The sequence below is a fragment of the Pezoporus occidentalis genome, unplaced genomic scaffold, assembly GCF_034315485.1.
Source record: "Pezoporus occidentalis ecotype Australia unplaced genomic scaffold, CSIRO_AGI_Poc_V1 ctg76, whole genome shotgun sequence".
Classification (NCBI taxonomy): Eukaryota; Metazoa; Chordata; class Aves; order Psittaciformes; family Psittacidae; genus Pezoporus; species Pezoporus occidentalis.
In genome coordinates, this window is record NW_026916115.1 from 3,147,209 (window position 1) to 3,167,963 (window position 20,755).

A 20,755-nucleotide genomic window follows, 5' to 3' on the forward strand; every position below is an offset into this window, starting at 1 on the left:
TTTTTCCCGCCCGCAAAGGCACCGGAAATAGAGTCACTGAGCAAGGGCGAGCGCAGAGACCGGCGGGGCAGGTACCGCTACGCGCCCGCAGGGGGCGCACCGAGAGCCCCGGACCCCTCACCGGCAGCCCTACCCACCCGCCTCACCCGCGCGGTGTCTCAGCGCATGCGCGACCCCGCTGCCGCTCTCCGAGAAGATGGCGGCGTCCTCGCTGTGCTGGGTGCTGCGGGCCGCTCGGCAGGTCAGAACGGGTCACTCCCGGCCCTGCTCCCCTTCGCGACCGCGGCCGGGCCGGCGAGGGGCTGCGGGGGACTGCGGGTCTTGTTAGACCGGCGGGAACAACGCGGGTGTGGGTGCAGCTGCGGGTTATTCGTGCCCCGGGTGTCATGAATTCCTTGCTGGCTTCTGTGAGCTGAGCGGGATCACACGTTACACTTAGTGGGCAGGAGCAAGGAATTAGTTTGAAGAAGTCTGACAAAGAGACGTTTGTGGAAATAATTCATACTTGGGTCGGGCAAAGTGTGCGGCAGGCGGGTGTTATTGCAGGCTTCATTCTTTTAATCAGGTTCTCCCCCCGCCCTGCACTAGCCAAGTGCGCAGCTACTACGTGGACTGGAGGATGCTGCGGGATGTCAAGAGAAGGAAGCTGGCGTACGAGTACGCGGACGAGAGGCTGCGGATCAACGCCATCCGGAAGAACACCCTCCTCCCCAAGGAGCTGCAGGTACCGCGCAGCCCCCCCGGGCCTTGCTGCGGCGGCCGCGTTACAGACGCGAGAGGCCGTGCCAGGTCACGGACGTTTGCTATTCCCAGTCACTGGCCCAGGACCATGTCACATTGCATAGCTGCCGCTAGCGCCCAGCGTCTGCAGAACCTTTTGGGAGTGTTTACAACAGGGTATTCGCCTGACTAGCGGCTGTGTGTGTTGGGTTGCGGGTTTGGGTTTTTTAAACCAGTGCTTCTCTTGTAAGCAGTATATGTAACACTACATGTGATGAAGTATCTTCCTTCCCCCTCCCCCAGCTGCACTACCATGCATTCAGAAAGCTGTTTTCCTTATTTCTGCTAATACGGGATATATATGATTACTTGTAGAACTTCCCAAATAAACATTTTTTTTTTTCTTTAAAATCCTGGAAGCCTGATCCAGTCAAAAGCACCAGTTTGTTCAATTAGAAGTACTTAATTTTATTTCTTGCCTGAGCTACAAGCATGCAAGAGCTGCATCAGATTTGGGCACTAGAGCTGTTCTTAAAAATGCAGCTACTCGCCCAGCTCACAGCCTTCCTTACTAATCATTAAAAACATTTGTATCAGAAATATTCCTGTATGTATTTGATCTGGTCATACCTAATTGTGGGGAGGTCCTTACGTGCTTAAACATCCTTGGAGAGAAAGTATATGGATCTGCTTTTATATATTGACTTTACTGTTGTCTTGGCAAGCCTAGTCTATGTGGATGTCCTTACAGAACAAAACCAGATTGCAGCTGGCCTTGCTTTTGCTATTCCACAGCTGCTTTTGTCACGATTTGAAGTCACTAAGTTATAGCAGCAGTTAGAAGAAAAAGACTCCAGGAAAGTAACTTCTGTCTCCCCTACAAAACGTCATTTAGGCTCCATACTTAAAGACTTTAAAAGTAAGTAATGAGTTTTCTCTGAAAGCAGAGGTTACTTTCTGAAAAAAAAAAAAAAAATCCTAGGAATTAAATAGGTAGATAAAGTACTGCAAATGTTTGGCTGTACTAGGGGCACATAAAATTAGAGCTATATACATAGGTAAGATACACAACTGGACAAAACCAGTAACTGAAGTATGTTCTGAAGACAAGCAGTCCTCCTGACCTTGCTGTTATTAAAGTTGAAAGTCATGATGCTGCCCTTTGAAGGCAAACATCCTTTTGGAAGGCAGCCCTTACACTTGCTTTTCTCCTGGAGTATAATAGGAGTGTTTGTAGTCGAGCCTCAGGCCTTCCTTTTATTTCCCACTGTGACTGAACATGGGCTTCTTTGAGCCCTTCTGTCCTTCAGAAAATAGCATATTAAGAATGCTGCAGTTAGGGATGCATATCCAGCCTCAAGCAACTTCATTTAGGCTACATTTCCTTGCTGACCTCACCTTTTCTGACGCTGCTGCTACATGGTGTTTCCTGAAAACTAGTGAGCTCTTCAGTTATATGTAGAAAGACCTATCTTAAGCCTTCTCATTAGAAGAGACAGTAAGGGTCAAAGGGAGACAAGTGTCTGAGAGACACCTGGACTTGTCCTCCTCTGGCTGCAACTCTTGGTGTCAGTAAAAAGGATCTTGTATATATCAAAGCATGTTACCTAAGAAGGCAATTAATAAGCAACGTATATTTAAATTCAGCCCATGTTAAAGGATTAGCCCACCATGCAATAAGGAGAAAGCCAAGTGGATTTTGACTAACTATAATCACTAGCTTCAGGCTGTTAGGTTTGTGTAATAAAGTTAACTTTGGGGTCTCTTTGTGAATCATGTTACATTTGACCCTAGGATGCCCAGAAAGAAGGGGTGAAGGCAGGTAAGCATACTCATGAGGTAGTAGAGCAGCTCGTGGCAGTACCTACTCTACAGCTAGATTTTGAGGTCTGACAATAAGCCCCCTCAAACTCTTGGTAAATACAGGTAACTGTGGTGTGGTCTTCTGTTTTAGGAAGTGGCTGATAAAGAGATTGCTGACCTGCCCCGGGACAGCTGCCCTTCGAGGATCCACAATAGGTGTGTCCTGACATCCCGCCCTCGGGGGGTGAAGCGGCGCTGGAGGCTCAGCAGAATAGTTTTCCGCCACTTTGCTGACCATGGTGAGATGTCTGGGATACAGAGGGCCATGTGGTAGATCACCGCATGGATATGCATTCAGGCTGAAAACACAAAGCAAGTTCAGTCTGTGTTTGAGTTAGTTAAAGCAAGACTGTCCTGTCCAAGAGCCCAGCACCAGTATCAAACTGATAAAGGCAGGATGAAAAGCCATGCTGATGCCTTAAACTCACTGGACTGCAGCTGGTATGAGTTGACGAAAAACAGTATAACCACATTAAACTTGTCTGTATGAGGCAGTTTTATTGGGGGGGGGGTGGTGGTGGAAGAAAAATCACTACCAGAGGGCTGCAAAACTAAGCTGAGGTTTGTGATAAGGGCAACATTAGAAATAAAGACATACAGCACAAGGCTTGTTTAAGCAGTTGTTTTGTCACTGTACGGTAAGTTCACCATGGTAATTTGGGTAAAAGCATAAATGGAATTGCACAACAGGGCAAAGTGGTATTCCAAACAAGGGTGAGCACAAACTGAAACAAAACATGGCCTCAAATTAGATACTCTTGCTATGCAAAAATATATGTATAATAACAAGCAGACCAAGTGGATAACAGACCCATTAGAAACTACAACATGCTAGCATTTATCTCCTGCTTGTAGTGCACCACTTAGTCCAGTGCTTTAAGAATAAGGTTGCAAATCCTAGTCCAGACAATAATAGGAGAGTAATGGCTTCCTTAATTCATAAGGTAACATCGAACAGATCTGTCCTTGGGAGACACATGAGAAGGATGCAGGAAGGAAACAATAAGAACAAGCCTGCTGCTAAGCTCATGTTTGCCCTGTACTCTTCTTCAAAGCAGGGCAATGAAGGGGAAATGGCTGCTCTGTCCCCCTCCCTCACACGGGCTGAGAGGCTGCAGTGAACAGGCCAAGTACACCTGTACTACAAGCAGATGGAAGGCACACGTGCAGCAAACTGACAGCAGCCCATCAGCCCTAGTGGAGTCAGATTTGGGAGTGTAAGCTCTCTCAATATATTTACTACTCCATTACCTTAAAATACTTGAAATTTTGTAGGATAAAGTATAGCTTGTCTCTCTTGTCCTCATACATCACTAAAGCCAGGGCAAGCTCAGTGGCCAGCATCAGCTGCTTACTGCCCTCCTGTGACTGATGCCACTTCAAAGACCCCTCAAGGAGGCCACAGCATAGGCACCCACTGAAGAGCTGTTCTTTAAAAATTCACAAGAGGTTAAACAGCAGTCATTAATTTCTGAGAGTAATTTTAATGTCACAGGATTAACACCATATTGTTTCTGCTTAACTGTCAAGTGTTTGAGATAGTGGTTCTACTTTCTTCAGCATCTCTCTCTTTGTGATGTGGTTTACAGTTCAACATACACACTACATCTCATTCAAAAAACAAACAAAACAAAAAACCCACACTTATACATTCTGTTCTGTTTCACCACTCTCCACTCATCTGAGAGGCTTTTTCAAGGAAGGGTAAGAATATACCTATGCTCCACTCTTCAGGAAATGGTGAGCCACTTGACTGAAGGAAATGCTTTATAAGCTATTTTATTTAAGTATTTTCTCCAACCTGAAATGGAAAATGACTGTCTTTGCTTGGAAGAAGGTTGTATAAACAATGATCTTTGCAGCATAGCATGTCTCACATGGAAGATCAGTGATTAAGGCGGCCCTTAGAGTATTTTCAAATATCCATTGGCATGTCCCCTTTGGACTGTTTTTCTCTGCTTTCAACCCAGGCCTTGTTGATGGTGCGCTTCATTTCATCATCCCCTTCTGCATACATCTTTTTTAAAAGGTTCATAAGCCCTTCACTAGGGTCTGAGGTGTCATAGGCAGCCTTCCTGCAAGACAAACACATATGAGAAGATCACATATACCTAACAATTCTGTGCAAAAAAATTAAACACTAGCATTTGTTTGAAACATCCCGGTAACAGCAAGGATTTTCCTCTGGCAAACTCTTCAGAACCTGACAGTCTCAGTCAGCTTCCAAGTAGGGAGAATCCTAAAGAGTACCCTTAAATTACATGCAAGTTGAGAAGTATATCTAGAGCTGTCCCACTAAGGATGATGGGAAGCATTTTGCAGTGAACGTGACCCTGGAAGCACCACCCTAAATTAATTTTAGGAAGTAGGAGTAGAATGCAACAGACACATAAAGACCAATATCTGTCTGTGGTGTTATGTGACAAGGGAACAAAAATAGAATTGTGACCACATTCACAGCCCAGAAGGCATTTTCCACTTCCCGTTTTTCAGATTATCTCCAGAGGTTCACTGTCTCATTTTTAACACACTGCATTTCAAAGGAACTTTCTCAAGAAGCCAGCTTACAGTGTCACCCACATGGTAAGCACCTGGGTATGACATGCCCCTTATCATAAGCCTATGCTCCCTCTGGCAAACTTGCCTGTCTCTATCCTGTTTTCTAAAATCCCATAAGTAGTTACTAGTGCAGCCGCAGGCTATGTGAAAAACATGCAGATCAAAATAGGTCAGCAGAGGGAGCGAGCTCCCCAAACCAGTCTTGGAAGCATTTCTGAAGCCACTTATTTACCATGCTCCAAATCCCCAATGCTGAATAGGGTGGCAATACTGATCATGACAGGCTGGGTGGTGTGGAGGACTTCTCTGCACAAGATACAGGTTTAACAAAATGAGCCTGTCCCTCCAACAACCTGCATTAGTATTCAAGTTACAATCTCTTAATCTCCAGTGATGTCTGTCAAGAGGGGAAGGTAGTTTTGCTCTAAATTCATGTATGGTTAGTTAGGACTCATCAGTTTTAGCCAATCATTCTATAAACAGATATAAAATTAATAGACATTGGCAGGCATAACTTTCTTGAAAGTCAATTTTTCCATGCTGCTTCTGATAAGAAAATGTGTGTGGTATTGTAAAAAAAAAAAAAAAAAAACAACAAAAACAAAACCAAAAAACCAACAAACAATACAGAATTGTTACATGATACACTACTTATATACACGCACACACACATATATATATAACCATCTTTTGTCCTCAGGTGTTTCGTGCCATAATTTACCATGCTTATACATCCAGTGTCTAAGCTGCTTGTAGGGCTGCCCCCAAGCATTTGAAGTGATACAAATTAGCTTGAGACTTTGTGTAATGACCTAGGTAAGCAGAAGCCTGTTTTGTCAAAAGTACGCTGGGATTTTTTGTGCAGGCGCTTCACACACAGGTGGCAAAATAGTAATTATTTCGACCAGCAGCTGAAAGTATTATATCTGCATTTCTATACCATATGCACTTAACCTAAAAAAAGTCAACCTCACTAGAGCATTTTTGCAATGAATGCAGCCATCAAATAAGAGAATTTTTAATTGGTCGATTAACATTCTGCAGGTCTATCTTAGGTACTTCCTGTGATGCAGACTTCATCATTAGCAATAAAACAGTAGAAAAGTGGCAAGCAGCTACTGAAAGTGTATCTCCTGCACTTACAGTCCTACTGATAGCAAGAAAATCTCAACTTAATGATTCTCAAGCATCTCGGGGGCTTGTCCCCCAAAACAGCAATTTTCACTACCTGACTGCAGTGTCAGTGTAGCACAGATCTGCTCTCCTGGCAGTCCCCAAACAAGTCGGAGAACAAGAGATGGAAAACAAGATGGAGGGTTGAAAAGACACTTACTCTTTCTCTTTGCTTTCTTTTTCCACTTGAGTGAGACATTCCCATTTTTCCTCTCGCTTCTTCCTACACATCACAAGGACCATGTCTGTCTTTATCTGCATGGTGAAGAGCAAGACATGAATTCAGAATGCTAGTTGCAACCACAATGAATAAAGTTAGCTTAGAGCATAAACCTTTCCATCTTCTTAGATTTCTGAAGCATTTACCTCAGCTATCGTTATGTAGCACATAGGAAATTATAGCATGCACTGAGCTTCGAGGTGTAAAGTATTAACCTCACTGTAGACACTTTAAATGCCATGATTAATATACTACTAGTACAGAACTATAGTACCAATACAGAAGAACATTACAGTGCTGCAGAAACACCATTTAGTGATTCTCAGGATGCTAAAAGTACCCAGGACTGTCAGGTAAAGGACAGCTACATTTACTAGACTTCTCTAAGAATACCAAGTTCAGGTAGAGACTCCCCCAGTTTATTTCTCCAAGGATAAGAAATTAGTTTTAGGGCATTGCTTAATCTTGCAGTATGTTTGCCAGTTACAAGCAAAGCCTGTTTAATTGCAACCCTAACCTAAATTTCACAAATAACTCCTGCATGCCACAGTGGACAAGAATCTGCCAGACCTTTAGTTCAGTTTAGCAAGTATGTGACTACTGCTCAATTCTATGCCAAAAAAGAAAATAAATAAAATACCAGAGCATCACTCATTTATTTAATTTCACACTGTCCTAGTTTTAGGGCAATTTCCAACTGAACCATAATTTCTTCACAACTGATGTCTCTAACTGCAGCACACAACTGTGCAGAACGCAGACAAAAGTATCTGACACTTTCCTAAGCCTGGAAAGATGGTACAAGTTTCAGAGTATGGACAGTGCCCCCACATTGCAGCAATTGGCAGTAAAATGTTGCCAGTGCTCAGTTCCAGAACAACACACCCTTAACAAAGGCAGAGAGGTTTCAGACTTTGTTTTAGGTGTTAAGCCTATTTAAGCTTCCCAAGATTTGGGTCTCCTGAAAAGTCTCTTAGACCTTAAAATTGCAAAGAATTCCTCTGAGGTATTTAAAAGCAGAGGATGTAAATGGATATTTAGTGGAATTTTCTGCTTGTTTCTGAAATCCTGTTGGACACGTATTTAAAAAAGTGTACCATAGCTAGACATGATCTACTCAAATAGGAGGCCATGGATTCCAGAGAAAATTCCACAGTTATGACAATTAGAATTTAAGAAGAATCACATTCACAGGGAAGAAATTTTATAGACAGAGAGAGGGACTGAAGGTTAGCACTGAGTCTCTTGAACTAGTCAGGCAATGAATATGGTACTTTGTGAATGACCCAGGTATTTCTTAACAGTCGATGTGCACTGACCTTTCTAGAGCTGCCTTCCACAGAGATGGGTTTCAGGAGGTTGTTGAAGGTCATGGTGTAGTTCTTCCCATTCAGATTCTTCACTAGCAGATCAAACGACCTGGGACCAGAAAACAGAGGTCACAAATATTGCAATCACTGCAAAACTACTGAGCCTTGCCACCAAAAACAACATCAAAAAATACATCAGGCATATTCCTTGAGAAAGCATATCAACAGGTTTGAATTACTTTCTTCCCAGGGCTTTCAAATCTTCAGTTGGATTTAATACTGTGGATTTAAAATGACCTATCCAGACTTGCCGACAAACTGAGACCTTCAGGGGGTTCATTCTACCTCACTGAACTCCTACAACCTTGTAAAGGCAGATTTATTTCATGTACACTTCCATTCTGTTACCATCAAAAAACAGGGCTAACACTGCATACCCTGGCAAGTGTGATGAGATGCAACAAGCATTTGTATAATGAAAATATCCTGATACCCTCTCAGGAAAGCTACACTTACGTAGTGCTAAGTGGTAATAAAAGCTAATACTCCTCAGGGGTAAAAAAAAAAAAGCAGGTGGGGAGTAAGGGCTGATCCAGAACAGCGCTCAATGCATCCCTGCATTTCAAATGATGTTCTTCACCCATGCTTTCCTGTGCTGTGTGGTGCAACAAGGTGAACTCACCTCTCTGTGAAATTCACCTGCACATTCTCAGCTGGAAGCTTCTGGACTCCATTTAAAGAGATGTAAATCTTAATAAACTTATCTGACTGATCCCAACCTGCAATTGGAAAAAATAGATTAAGTTCTACCTTTCCTCCATGACCTGTGTGCATTTCATTCCAGCTCCCTCAAAGTCCCCTAGCAATTTGCAGGATCTCTGCCTTACCAAAATAATCTTCAGAGAGATAAGGGAAAGACATAAATTATTTGGGAATAATGTGACAGTAAAAAGAGGTCCTCACACATAGCCCTATTCCCTAATTCCTGGAAATTCTGAGCAAAACATACTTACCAGCTCAGACAGAGGAGAGTAACCCTGTCTGTGAGAGGGTGTCAGAGGCAGCTGTCTGCTTCTACTGCAGTTTCCTTGACCCACTTTTTCCCCTACTCCCTGCAGGACAAGTATCTTGAGCAATTACCTCTCCTTTCACTTACATGGCATGCAGAAAAGCTAAAGCTCACTCATTCCTTCTAAGCACTGGGCAGCAAAAAATACTAGTAGGTACATGCCAGGGATCATTAATGCATCCCACCCCTACTATCACACAAACAGAACCAGTACACCCTGTGGCTGGGACAGCATACGAGGCATGTGGAAGCATTTTCAGTGGGGTTTCCAATATGAAATAATCACTTAAGAAGCCTTCTTTATAATGCCAAGTGGCAACTGTAAGTCACACTAATGCTGTCATGCCTTCTCGTCAGAGACGGTGGAGCTCCGGTAAAGTGTTCAGAAAAACAAGCCTACCATAATTGTTTATTTTCACCGTGTACCCTCCCAGTGACATCTTTTCTTCCTCCACTGCATCTTTCGGCTTCGGTGGAGGCTGATTCTTGATTTCTAGCTCTAGCTTGTGTTTCTCTGTCATCAGGACATCACGAACCCGCTTCCTCGTGGCCTTTGTAAGCAATTCTTTTACTTCTTCCAAATCTTTCAGTAACTGGTGTAAAAAGAGGTTCACACGTGCGTATTAGATACGGATACCTGTACTCTCGGTTCACGGCTGACCTCTTTGAGTGAGGAGTTTCAGATTTCCCAGATGCAGCCGTTTCAGTTGTTTCATTTCCTTCTAACCGTGAAGCCACCGATTCCTCACTCCCGCTCGCGTTCCACTCTCTCGGCCACTACACGTTTGAAGGTTTAACCTTCCACCCATTATAAAGCCCAGAGAAACCCACAGAGGGTTCTGGTTCGCGCTCTAAGCGCGCAGCACCATCTCGGTGTGCACACCCGCAGCGCCCAGCAGACACCCAACCCGAGAGCTCCCTCCCGGCTCCCCGCAGCAGCCGCTCTACCGCCCCCCGCGCCGGTTCCTGTCCGAGCCCCGGGACACGCTGGGGGGTGCTCACCTCCTCGCGCGCTGCAGCCATGTCGCGTGCGGCAGCCCCCGCCAGCAGCGCCCACGGCCCCTCTGGAACCTTCCGGCCTCCCGCCCCGCCCACTCACCGCGCGAGCCCCGAGCGCGCCGCGGAAGTGACGCAATGCCGCCGCTCCCCGTGAGCCGGAACAGCTCTTCCCCCTCCCTCCCTCCCTCCCTCCCTCCCCTCCGCGCCGGCGCGGCCATGGCCGAGGGGTGGAGCCTCGGGCCTTCCCGCCTCCCCCCCTCCCCCAGCCCCGGTGCTGCTCGCGCCGCCAGCAGGGAGCGCCCCTGGCGGTGGCCGCGGCGCGTCCCGGGCCGGGAGGCGGTCGCTGAGGGGCGCCGCTCGGAAGGACCCCTTCCTTCCCGTCGCGGCGGAGGGGCCGGGCCGCTGAGCGGGCGCAATGGTAACTGCTTTAGGGGAGGATCGGCACGATCTGCCCGAGCACCGCACCCTCGGTTGCAGTTGGTCGAGGTAAAAATACAACGGGGTGCTTCTCACCACCGTTACCTCAGCGTCCTGGGCAACAGAAAAAACGAGTTTCTGCATTCCCTGGTGCCAGTCGGACCTTGAAATTTCACACAGGAGGAAAAAAAAACCAAAACTAAAAAAGAAAAACCCCAAACAAATTGCGTCAGTCTTTCAGCAAGTAGGGAAGTGGGAGTGTCAGCATTTGTCTCCAGTTGTCTTTTATAAGCAATGAATTTGTCTCCAGATGTCTTTTATAAGCAATGGATTTGTCTCCAGATGTCTTTTATAAGCAATGGATTTGTCTCCAGATATCTTTTATAAGCAATGGAACCCAAGGCAGAATACAGCCCTTAGCATTTAAAAAGTAGATTTCTCTGAAAGTGCCAGTTCTAACATCTGTTTTACCCAACTGAGGAATGACACCTAATTTGCTGATTTATGGCCTTAGATTGTGAACTTTTCTGAAGTGAATTTCCAAGAATTAATTTGTAAAGATAATAGCAAACCTGAAGCCAAGGACTTACATTCAAGTCTGCGTTCCACAAATCAGTTTTAACAGACATTGTCCTGAAGGGTTTATTATAACCCTCTGGTCCAGTGCTTCGTGATTTGCAGTTGAGAAAGGACCAGGAAAGATCTGCATAACTAACTCTGTGGTTGGTTGTAATTTCCACAGGACTTCAGCTTGTCCAGCATTTGAAGCTGGGCCAGTTGATTCTATATGGAAAATACAGTATGGTCAACTGGAATTTACTTCTGTGGTGTGGTTACTTTATTGGTTAAAGGCAGTTGCTTATTCAGAAATTGTTTCCTTGTGATCTTTGTTGAGCAGTCACCAAGACAAGATAAAACGTTATGTGGGTTTTTTCTAGATACTGATTTTGTAGTTTCTCCACTCTTAGTTGTGGCCTGATTGAGTGCTCATAGGTTTAGAATTTAAACTGGTATTGCTTTCTAATTTAATTTCTGTTTAGAGGAGAAAATGCTTTTGCTAATACATAAATGCATTGGTAAGAGAGCCTGTAATATGCTTCTTTCTTGATATTTTTTTAAAACCAGTGCTTATGTTGTTTCCTTAGGAGCATTTCCATGCCTGTGGCACTTCCACTTCAGTGGCAGCTTCCACATGGAAGAGTTGTCTGTTGCATTGTAAAAACAGGTTCCACATGGCTCCCGTTTGCATAAAGCTGTAGTAGCATCTGCATCCTCCCCTGGCTGGAAACAGAAGACAGCCTGACAAAAACAGGTTGTCATCTTGTGTGCACCTGTACAAAGAGCACAGTGGCAGGGCTTCTCTTGGAGAAGAATCAGAAAAGATCCTGCATCCGGAAGGAGAAAAGGAGCTAGATTAGAGTAAGTAGGAGTACTGAAACTTGACTGAAAGATCCTGGTCTGGTCTCTCTGGCAAAGAAAATATAGTGCAGAGTGGTCTTCAGTGCTCTTCAGCTTGGGGAAGGGGTGGGGATGGAAGCATCTGAGAGGGTGTTGAAAGGCCTGTGGCCTTTTGTCTAGCAAGTAGTAGCCTTCTGCTTCTGTCTGCAGGAATTGATAGCAGCTGATGAAAACAGTCCTTGGATAGTGATGTGGAGGTAAAACAATACCAAATGTTATGTCTGGTAAATTTAACCTTCAGCTTTTCTCTCTCTTTGCCTTTGTATCTTCCCCTGAAGTGCTGTGTGCCTTTCCAGTTACCAGGGAATAATGGCTGTTGATCTTAATTAATAAAAAAGAAACCCTGCAGCAATTGCTCACATGGAAAATGGTTTTATAAAGCATTTGAATACTTTTGACGGCTGTAAATTCTGGTCTGCCCTGTTCTTGTTCAGCCATGTTTCTCTGTTAGGAGTCAGTTTTCAATTTCTTGCCGTGTCCTTGTGCTCCCTATGACCCTTCTGATAAGCATGCTGCCTCATGGCTCACTTTCGTATTTTTCTTGTGTACTCCAGGGAACCATGACGTCCTTAACAGTGGCTCCTGTTGCCCCATGGCTGTGTATCAGTGACCTTCAAGAAAAGCTTATTTACCAGCGCATTCTCTGGGCTGGCAACCTCAGGCTAGAGTTTGAAGTGGAGGGCCAGGGTGACCCATTAGCTCTCTGGCATGGTGCCTGTCTGTCAGACTTGAACAGGAGACCCCTTGGGAATGAGTACATCGTCCTAATGAACGGGTTAGAACTGGCTGTGTAGCACACATTTTGGACAGCTAGTCTGCCAAGTCTAATAGGGCTGCTTAGAAATGACCACCTTGAGTGACCTGTATAAAAAACCCTAGCACAGCAGCAGTTTATTATTACAAACAGATTGAAGCACCTTATTCCCATTTTGTATGCATTTCCATTTATTTTACAAGGCATTGTTCACACAATGATAACAAGGTACCAATCCAAACAATTCTGTAACAATTAAAAAAGTAAACATTTGTTGTGACCATGTACATTGAATTGCACTTTTAATACCAAGCATTACACTTATATTTCCATATTATACTTTATATAATACGTGGATTTGTTGCACAAATACTGGTAGTATGGAGTTGTTCTCAGTTAAAAGTCTGATGTCGCTGTCATGCTCTTCTTTCCTAACTCTTTAGGATTTGCAAACTGGGACACACACAGATGACAAATGCAGCTCCAGATCTAGAAAACTTCATTGTAATGGAGCCAGAGCTTTGAAGCTGCTCTCTGGTTTCAATGTGCTAAAGTGAATTCATCTTGAATGGCAGGCACTGAGGGATTTGGACCATGCCTGATTAGACTCTTTTCTGCATTCACATGTCAGCTTTTCCCAGTTCAGAGAAGCCAGAAAATCTTCCATGGGAAAGCAGTAGTTCCCAAAGCTCAAGAGAGCTCCTGGCACAGGTTGGTATGGGCAGCAGTGCAAACCCAGGGATTACTGGAAGGGGGGAATTGGGATGTGGAGAAAAATCTGAGAATGTTTGCTCTCATTTGCATTGGTAGTACCATCCATGTATTATATAAAATACAAAAATAAGAGAAACTGGAAGGAAATCAGTACAGCCCAGGATTCTGGTGGTATCAAATCATAAATGAAATTTATGACACCAAATCCTTTTGATGTATTTATCCCCTTGTGATTCAGTTTCCTATATAGTATTCTATATATACGATATAGTTTTCCAAAGATACATATATATTCCTTCACAGGTTAAATAAAAGCAAGTCCCACTGAATCAGAAAATAAAAGGAAGTAATGTCCTAATTCTCTACCCATATCTTTTTGTCTTTTTCAGGTAAAAATAGCATGAAATACATTCAGTAGCAAAGCAGTTGGAATCCAGAAGTGGAGAACCCTGTATTCCTGGAGGATTAACCTTTACGTGTTAAGACATGATACTGAAATAAATTATGTAAACTTCTGACTTGGGTAAGGTGGGATCTTGATTAATGCTGAGCATTATTCATCCTGCTGCAAATTCTTTGAATTTCCCAAACCCCATCTATGGATCAGCTCTGTTCTAAAGGCTGCTGTGATGTACACCCCACCTGACTTGAAAGATCCAAACTTGAGCGCTTCATTTTGTCTCCCCTCAGTATTATTACTTAGAAAGAGGTAACAGGACAGCTCCCAGTAAGGTATTAGCAAAATAGACAGGAAAATAATATAGTTCAAGCCTTTGTGCTTGCAAGAACAACGTGACGACCGGTGCTGTGTTAACTCACAGCAGTGCCTTGGGTATACACAGCATTACCTGTCTAGTGCAGCCAGCTGTTTGCACAGCAGCCCATTCTGCAGGGTTCAGCTTTAATAGGTGTGCTTGTCACTCAGAACAGTCCCCAGTCTTGAGGGAAACATCTCTGCCCTGATGTTCACATTCAGACAATAACACATACTAAGGTTTTCTCTCTAGCAGTTGGAAGAAAACCAGCATCGTAACATCAGAAGTGTGTCTGTTTTCAGTGCCAAAGGTATTTAGGCTTATCAGATCATGTAGAAGTATGCCAATTATCCCTGAGTCTAGCAGTAAATCAAAATAAGAGGTATAGTTTTCCCACACATATAAGTAGTTCCATGGATTTCAGTGCAACTACTTAACAAAAGATAGGGAACAGCCCTACCTTTATCCTGTGGAGAAAGCATGACTTATGTAGCTTCCAAGTTGTGATACTTCAGTGACAGTAAATTCAGATTTTTATGTACTCAAGGTCAATGGCATCGTGACTCTAAAGTCAATGGGATACTTCATGCTCTGTTGAGGGGCTGAATTCTTGTTCTTGAGTTTCTATCTCCTCTTGTAAATGACTTTTTGAGTTGTTTTTAACACAATGGCACAGATAAAAGCATCTATCTTAAATTTTAAGAGCCAACTAAGAGAAGTCCTTTAAAATGTTCAACAAAGAAGAAAAACACTGCTTACCTATGTATGTAAGCAATGTAACTTAGCTGTAGCAAATTATATACTAATTAATGGGCAGGACAAGGATGAGTTTGTCAGTTGGCAGTACTGATTACACAGCTGTCTCCCAAGACTGGTTTTACTGAACTTTAATGCATACGGACCTCGGAGATTTTGCAGTTTCTTGGATTAACAGCACACATGATATTTTCTATTTTATTGTTATTTTCTGTGGGGTACATTTGGAATTTTTAAGTGAAATACGTCCTATTACTTTAGAATATTAAGTTTGATTCACAAAGATAATACAAAATGAGTTCACAGAGGTACCATGTAACTAAATCAGCCTTGCTTCATTTCTCCTGTAAAGTGTTACAGTCAAAGTAAAAACAATTGCTTTTTAAACTGAAAAAAGTACCCTCCCCTCTCCCCGCACATTGGGCATATCAGGAACAGATTAGAATCCAACAAGATAAAACAGTTGTACTAAAAAAATTCTTTGGAGGTTTAACCCCAATCAAAGTAAAGACTTTATTGAGAACTGTGCATTCTCAATAAAATTAAAAAATAAAATTTAGTTCCACACATATATTTATAAAATTCAAATTACTTTTAATGTAAGTTTGATGTGGATACATAGTTTAATACTGACTTAGGAAAAGAAATATTAATCACTGCAGACTTACAAGCCATGTTAGCTGTTCCAGTGCCACACAAAAAAAAAAGAGTTTCAGTGAGACTTTGATGATGTTTTCTGCTAAAAATCTGAACAACAAGCCAGCCATCCCTGACTGATCAGCTGGTCTGGCATACATGTGCACATGTATTTCACATGCTGCTGAAAAGGGCTAATTAAACCCCATATTTGTTTTTCTCATAGGAAGCTAAGTTTCCCAATAGCATATATAGTCAGCAGGCAGAATTTTAGCTTGCCTGGTTTAATCCTGCAGTCTTGCTTCTTTCCTTGTTTCTGAATATAACTGCTTATTCATCAAGATAATGCCATAGAGTTAGTTTATTATTCTTTCAGTAGTTTTGAGAAGACATATTTTCCATGTAAATACTACTCTTCCAAATACCACTGCTACAAACGCTACTTTGGGACTATAGATGGAAGGTGAAAGCAGTTCTTTGCTTTTATGTCACTGCCAAGAGTGATAACGCAGCTGTTGCCTTCAGAAACTCTTTTTGCTGATGTAAGCCAGCTTCCATTCTACAAGGTTTTGAAATCCTGGCTAGCAGGTAGCAAACATATTTTTGTCACAGAAACTCAACTTCCAAAGTCAGAGAGCAGCTACAAAGAGAAAGATGATGTTGTGTCAAAGTGAGTTCCATGCAACATCGTGAGCTTATTTAACAGTTCTTTTTTTGCTGAACAGGAGAAGTCCCACTCCCACAATCCACTTGCAGTCATTGCACCCTTTGAGATTATTTAACTCATTAATGTGTCAAAAGACTAACCAAAAGGGGAAAAATCCACCCCACACCTTTTTTTGTTTGGTTGGTTTTAATCGTCTCTAGTTAAGTGCCATAACAAGGACAAGGGACATGACTGTACAACAGGGAGTTGGAGGGGTGAGTTCTTTGAGCAGAAGTGAGCTGTTATGTTAAGTCATCTGCTCAGGGAATCACAGTCTTACCCATTTATTTTTTTATTATTACTGCACTTTTCCAATCAAGGTTTTAAATTCACTTCTAAGAATGATTTAAAATAAATGAAATGAGAAATTTGGACACTTGTCAAACCATCAGTGTCACTCATCGGCACAGTACTCTCAAATGTAACAATCAGATGTTCACCAAGTATTCTTAAATGTCACTTCATATTTATTATGCAGTTCATTTTGAGCGTGAAGTGGAACTGGTAAATGAATGACTAATGCTAGGCTTAGACAGTTAAGAGAACAGAAACATTTATGCAAATATCATTAGCAAGAAAGTGACCAGGGAAAAAGATCTTTGTTCATATTTGCAAAAGAAATTCCTTTTGCGTTTTCACCCCTTTTTTCTCACTACATTAATGTTTCCAGATAATCACTGTTCTTGCAGGTACATTTTCAAATACTAATTTTTTTAGCCCCTTACCCTTAAAGAGAAAATTTCATTGCAGGATTGTGTCCAGATAGTGATTCTATTTTGATCTCTACTTCAAACAGCTGACTGCCTTTCAGAATCATTCCTTTGGCACAGGTAATATTTATACTACCCTGTTTAAAATAATTCAGAATTATGCTTGACAACAAAGCACAAGATGGGTATCATTAAATTTTATTGTACAAAACTGACAAGATATGGCATTACTTAGAATTAAAAAAAAAAAACAGAACTAATGTCCCTGGAACAATTCTGAAAATGGAACAATTAATACACAATCTTTAGTCCAGCAGTGATATTTACCTGCAAGACCTTCTTTAGACATGACAGATATAATTAAAAAAATACTCCATCAGTTCAAGCAATAGTTTAATTTTACATGAAATAAGTATTTCTATAAACACTTTATGTTCAGTCAAAACAAATGCTTTTGGATTTTCTTACCTTAAGAGCTAAAAAAGAACCAGGTAAGTTTGGGAATCATCAGAGAAGTCTGCCCCATGGGAAAGTCTAGGTTTTGTATTCCACTTGAAAATGTTTGTGTTTATAAAAATAAGTAATACCAACATAGCATTTCCTAAGTAGCAAACAGATCTTGACACTGCAGTGTCTTATCAGTGCAGCATAAACATTTTGGGGTTGTTTTTTTTTGAGACCTCATTTCTGTGTCAAATTCAGAATTTGAATATAGACCCATTACTGTTACTCATAAAACCTACCCCTTATTTCACAGGATATACGAAAGGTCTAACCTATGCAAGGTCTTCACTCTGCTTCAGGGCAAAAAAATCAAATAAACGCTGAACAATTTTCCCTTTATCCCAGTGGAAAGAATTATTTCCTGCAAACTGTAGTATAAACTAAAAATAAAAAGGGAACTAGATAACTTTATGTTAAATTCCAGTTCAGTTGTCAATAGCCTTCACACAACAGTGCTACAAGGAACTGCACTACTTGCATTTCTGAAGAAAAAAAACAATCAGAACTAAGAACTTATCAGGGAAGCTCATAAACAATTGTGCCAAGAGAGCACAAGACTATCTTTGCTATGGCCTAAGCTTTACAAAAAGTGCTTCTCTGCAGGACACAGTCACTGCGATAAACTTCTGAGATGGTCCCAGGGTGTAAGCTATCCTAAGACACCGGCACACACACTGGTGATTATTACACTGTGCTTTCTATGAAGAGATTATGCTTCAGTACTTTACATTTTCCATTCTCTCTCTTCCTCCAGAAGAAAAAACCTTCTATGCAAGATAAAAATAATTTTGAATAATTAGTTGTGTATTAAAGACCTAGTTTTGAAGTATTTATTTAACATCTAGTCATATAAAATAAAGTGTAAAAGTATGAAGGTATCAGAACGTGGCTTTCAGCAAGGCAGTTTGGGAAGTAAGAATTCAACATAAACCAGGAATTATTTTCCCCCCCTCTGAAAACGTCACATCAGAATGAATGAAAAACACCGAAGAATTTCACTTCAAGCCTGCACTCCTGCCTTTTGTCCTTTCTCCAAGAGGAGAGACCACTGGAAGAATCCTCCAGGGTTCAGCTGTGTTGTTCTTTGTGCTCTTGTTTGGGGTCTGTCGGGAACTATGTACTGCTCTCTTTCGGTGGCAGGGACGGCTGAGACTGCTGTGGTGGCTGTGTGCCTGTTGCCGTTTTGATAGAGTTCAGGGTTTTGCTAAACCAAGAGTTTTTGGCAGCTTGGATTTCATTCATAAGGGCTCCTCTCTGGTGCTCCAGCTCCTACAAAAGCAGAATAGTCAGAACTGATCAAAACCCAGGTAATTAACAACAAAGCATCTTCAAACTCAGTCCCTGCAATCCAGCACTTCCTTGCAACCTCCCAGGCACTGGGGAGAGAAGGCAGATTGAAATTGCAGAAACAGCAGAAGATATTTAGATATAAAAATCTCATTTCAAGTCAAAGTCGTTCTTGAAGTTCACAGATACACTGCAGAATGGGTGTATGTTCCCTTTTGGAACAATTTTTTGCACAATTTAGAATTATTTTGTACTGAGCATAACAAGGTTGAGGACACAGGCTGGCTGTACTTGGATTTCACATACCTGAATTTTGCACTTAGCTTCCACAAGTTGCAGTTTGGTCTGTGCAAGTTCGAGTTCCATCTCCCTCAGCTGCTTCTTCAGTGCATCCTTTTCATCATCCATTTCTATGCCCTTATTCTCCATGCTTACAGTAGGCAGCTTCAGTGCCCCTTCCTTACTGAAAATCTCACTGCAGTGTTTGCAGGCCATCACTTTACCCTGAAATACCCAGAAAGCTCATCTTTAATGCATATTTTAGGAGTTGCTGTACTTCCTGGAAGAGCCATTTTTATGTTAGACTGCCTTTGTGTCAGTAATCTTGAACTATCTAGTATTGCAGTTTTCACACATGACATGGAAATAATTTGAGAAGTTCATGAACAATTTCCAGGGCATATTAACAGTATAAAATTTCTTAAAATCTACTTAGCATGCTCTAAGCACAGAGACTTTGCCTCCTAGATTAGAAATACTCAAACCCTCTTGCTACCAAAGCTTTGTAATATTTTGCAGTATTTATGCCAGCAGAATTCAGAAGAGGAAATCACACTCCAGAAACTTTTCATCTTCCATAAAAGTACTTGAATAAATTAATACAAATTGTGATACTTTAAAGAAAGCCAGGTAGCTTTTCCGTATTTCCAGAAGTAAGCAAGCTGCTGTGCTCACTGCATGGGCCAGTACTGTCCTGCAGGTGTTTGTTCAGCATCTTAGGGGATGCCCCTTTCTGCCAGTGACACCTGCCAGTGACACAACAGTAATGTTCTCGTGCTACCTGGAGAGGTCAACCAGTTACTCATAGCTAAAGATGGAGCACAGCTGGCCTGGCTCGCACAAACTGAAACAGGATATTGAGCTACTTCAGCAGATTATAGGAAGATCAATCCTGGAATTACTTTTTTTACCAGTAACATAAAAAGGTCACTAAAAAGGCACAAATCAGGTTCAACTTGAGTACCAAAGAAACAACTAGAAGCTAAACCAGAGTGAAAACAATTCTGCCTACTCCATAGTGACAAAGCAGAGGGATACATGATCAGGAAACATTTATCTCTAGTGCATATGTTCCTAGTAAGGGGCTTTAGAGAAGGGTGAGGAACTGCTAGGGCAATTCTGGGGATGGCTCAAGCTATGCCAAGTTACTTAAACAGCTTTGCTTAAATTACAGAAACCCAAATTGTCCAGTTCGGCCAATTCTGATCCCTCCACTGGGCACACAAGAGAAGCAGCATGTTTTCTCTTCTAGAGAACCTTTTATTATTATTATTTAAAACATCCAAGTAAATACTGTCTCTCTGCATTTTTTTGCCAGAAGTGTGTATTTCAACAGGAAAAAGAAAAACCAAGTACTACATGCAGTTCAGGTTCAGAGTTCTGTGCTGCTGATATAAGATAAAGAATTGTGAAAGGAAATTAACCTTTTTATCGTTTGAATCTGATCTAAAATGCCTGTGGGCTATCAGTGCAGGCAGGTGGACAATGCTGTTTGTTGTAACATTAAATTTCAATTAGTGTCTTATTCTGTGTCACTGGTATTTAGCAGTACTTGTGTTAGAAAAACCTCATATGTAGAGGCATCATTCTCACCTTCACAACTTCCAGTTCATCTTTACTGGCCGCTTGTTGTTTTTCCAGCCTGGTACTCAGCTGGGAACAAATCTGGAGCAGAGAAAGCAGTCTCTTAGCTAATGTCTACTGTACTAAAATGTAACCCATGGTTTTTTCATTTCTGTTAGAACCAACATTTCTTAAATGTTGCCTCACTCAGAGGCTGTTGCTAATAATGAGACTGAAAAAAGAATGACAGTATTCAATACAGAACCTGAACACAGAGACAAACAAGTTATAGATGAATTAGTT

General features: G+C 42.0%; 3 protein-coding genes and 1 long non-coding RNA gene across 10 annotated transcripts in view; 2 read left to right on the plus strand and 2 right to left on the minus strand.

Moving 5' to 3' along the window:
- The first annotated feature begins 158 nt into the window (after positions 1-158).
- Positions 159-3,094, plus strand: MRPS14 (mitochondrial ribosomal protein S14). The gene is made up of 3 exons (XM_062602356.1): positions 159-241; positions 566-724; positions 2,675-3,094. Exons 1-3 carry the CDS (start codon positions 197-199, stop codon positions 2,855-2,857), a joined length of 387 nt encoding a protein of 128 aa, XP_062458340.1. The 5' UTR covers positions 159-196; the 3' UTR covers positions 2,858-3,094.
- Positions 3,095-4,346: 1,252 nt separating this feature from the next.
- On the minus strand, positions 4,347-10,036 carry CACYBP (calcyclin binding protein). The gene is made up of 6 exons (XM_062602355.1): positions 9,917-10,036; positions 9,315-9,507; positions 8,528-8,624; positions 7,855-7,954; positions 6,476-6,570; positions 4,347-4,658 (listed from the first exon to the last, which is right to left on the minus strand). Exons 1-6 carry the CDS (start codon positions 9,935-9,937, stop codon positions 4,499-4,501), a joined length of 666 nt encoding a protein of 221 aa, XP_062458339.1. The 5' UTR covers positions 9,938-10,036; the 3' UTR covers positions 4,347-4,498.
- Positions 10,037-12,705: 2,669 nt separating this feature from the next.
- LOC134155256 (uncharacterized) lies at positions 12,706-13,774 on the plus strand. The gene is made up of 2 exons (XR_009961478.1): positions 12,706-13,253; positions 13,646-13,774. It is a non-coding gene; the product is annotated as an uncharacterized LOC134155256 (long non-coding RNA).
- A 3,064-nt stretch (positions 13,775-16,838) lies between these two features.
- RABGAP1L (RAB GTPase activating protein 1 like) overlaps positions 16,839-20,755 on the minus strand; it is a 242,294-nt gene continuing 238,377 nt past the window's right edge. For 6 of the 7 annotated variants that reach the window (XM_062602213.1, XM_062602211.1, XM_062602215.1 and 3 more), the window contains 3 exons: positions 20,483-20,554; positions 18,917-19,114; positions 16,839-18,592 (listed from right to left, as the gene is read on the minus strand). In XM_062602213.1, the coding sequence (XP_062458197.1) occupies positions 18,437-18,592; positions 18,917-19,114; positions 20,483-20,554 (426 nt within the window). In that variant the 3' untranslated portion in view covers positions 16,839-18,436. The remainder of the gene's footprint in view (positions 18,593-18,916; positions 19,115-20,482; positions 20,555-20,755) is intronic. The other variant, XM_062602212.1, reaches the window with a different exon arrangement.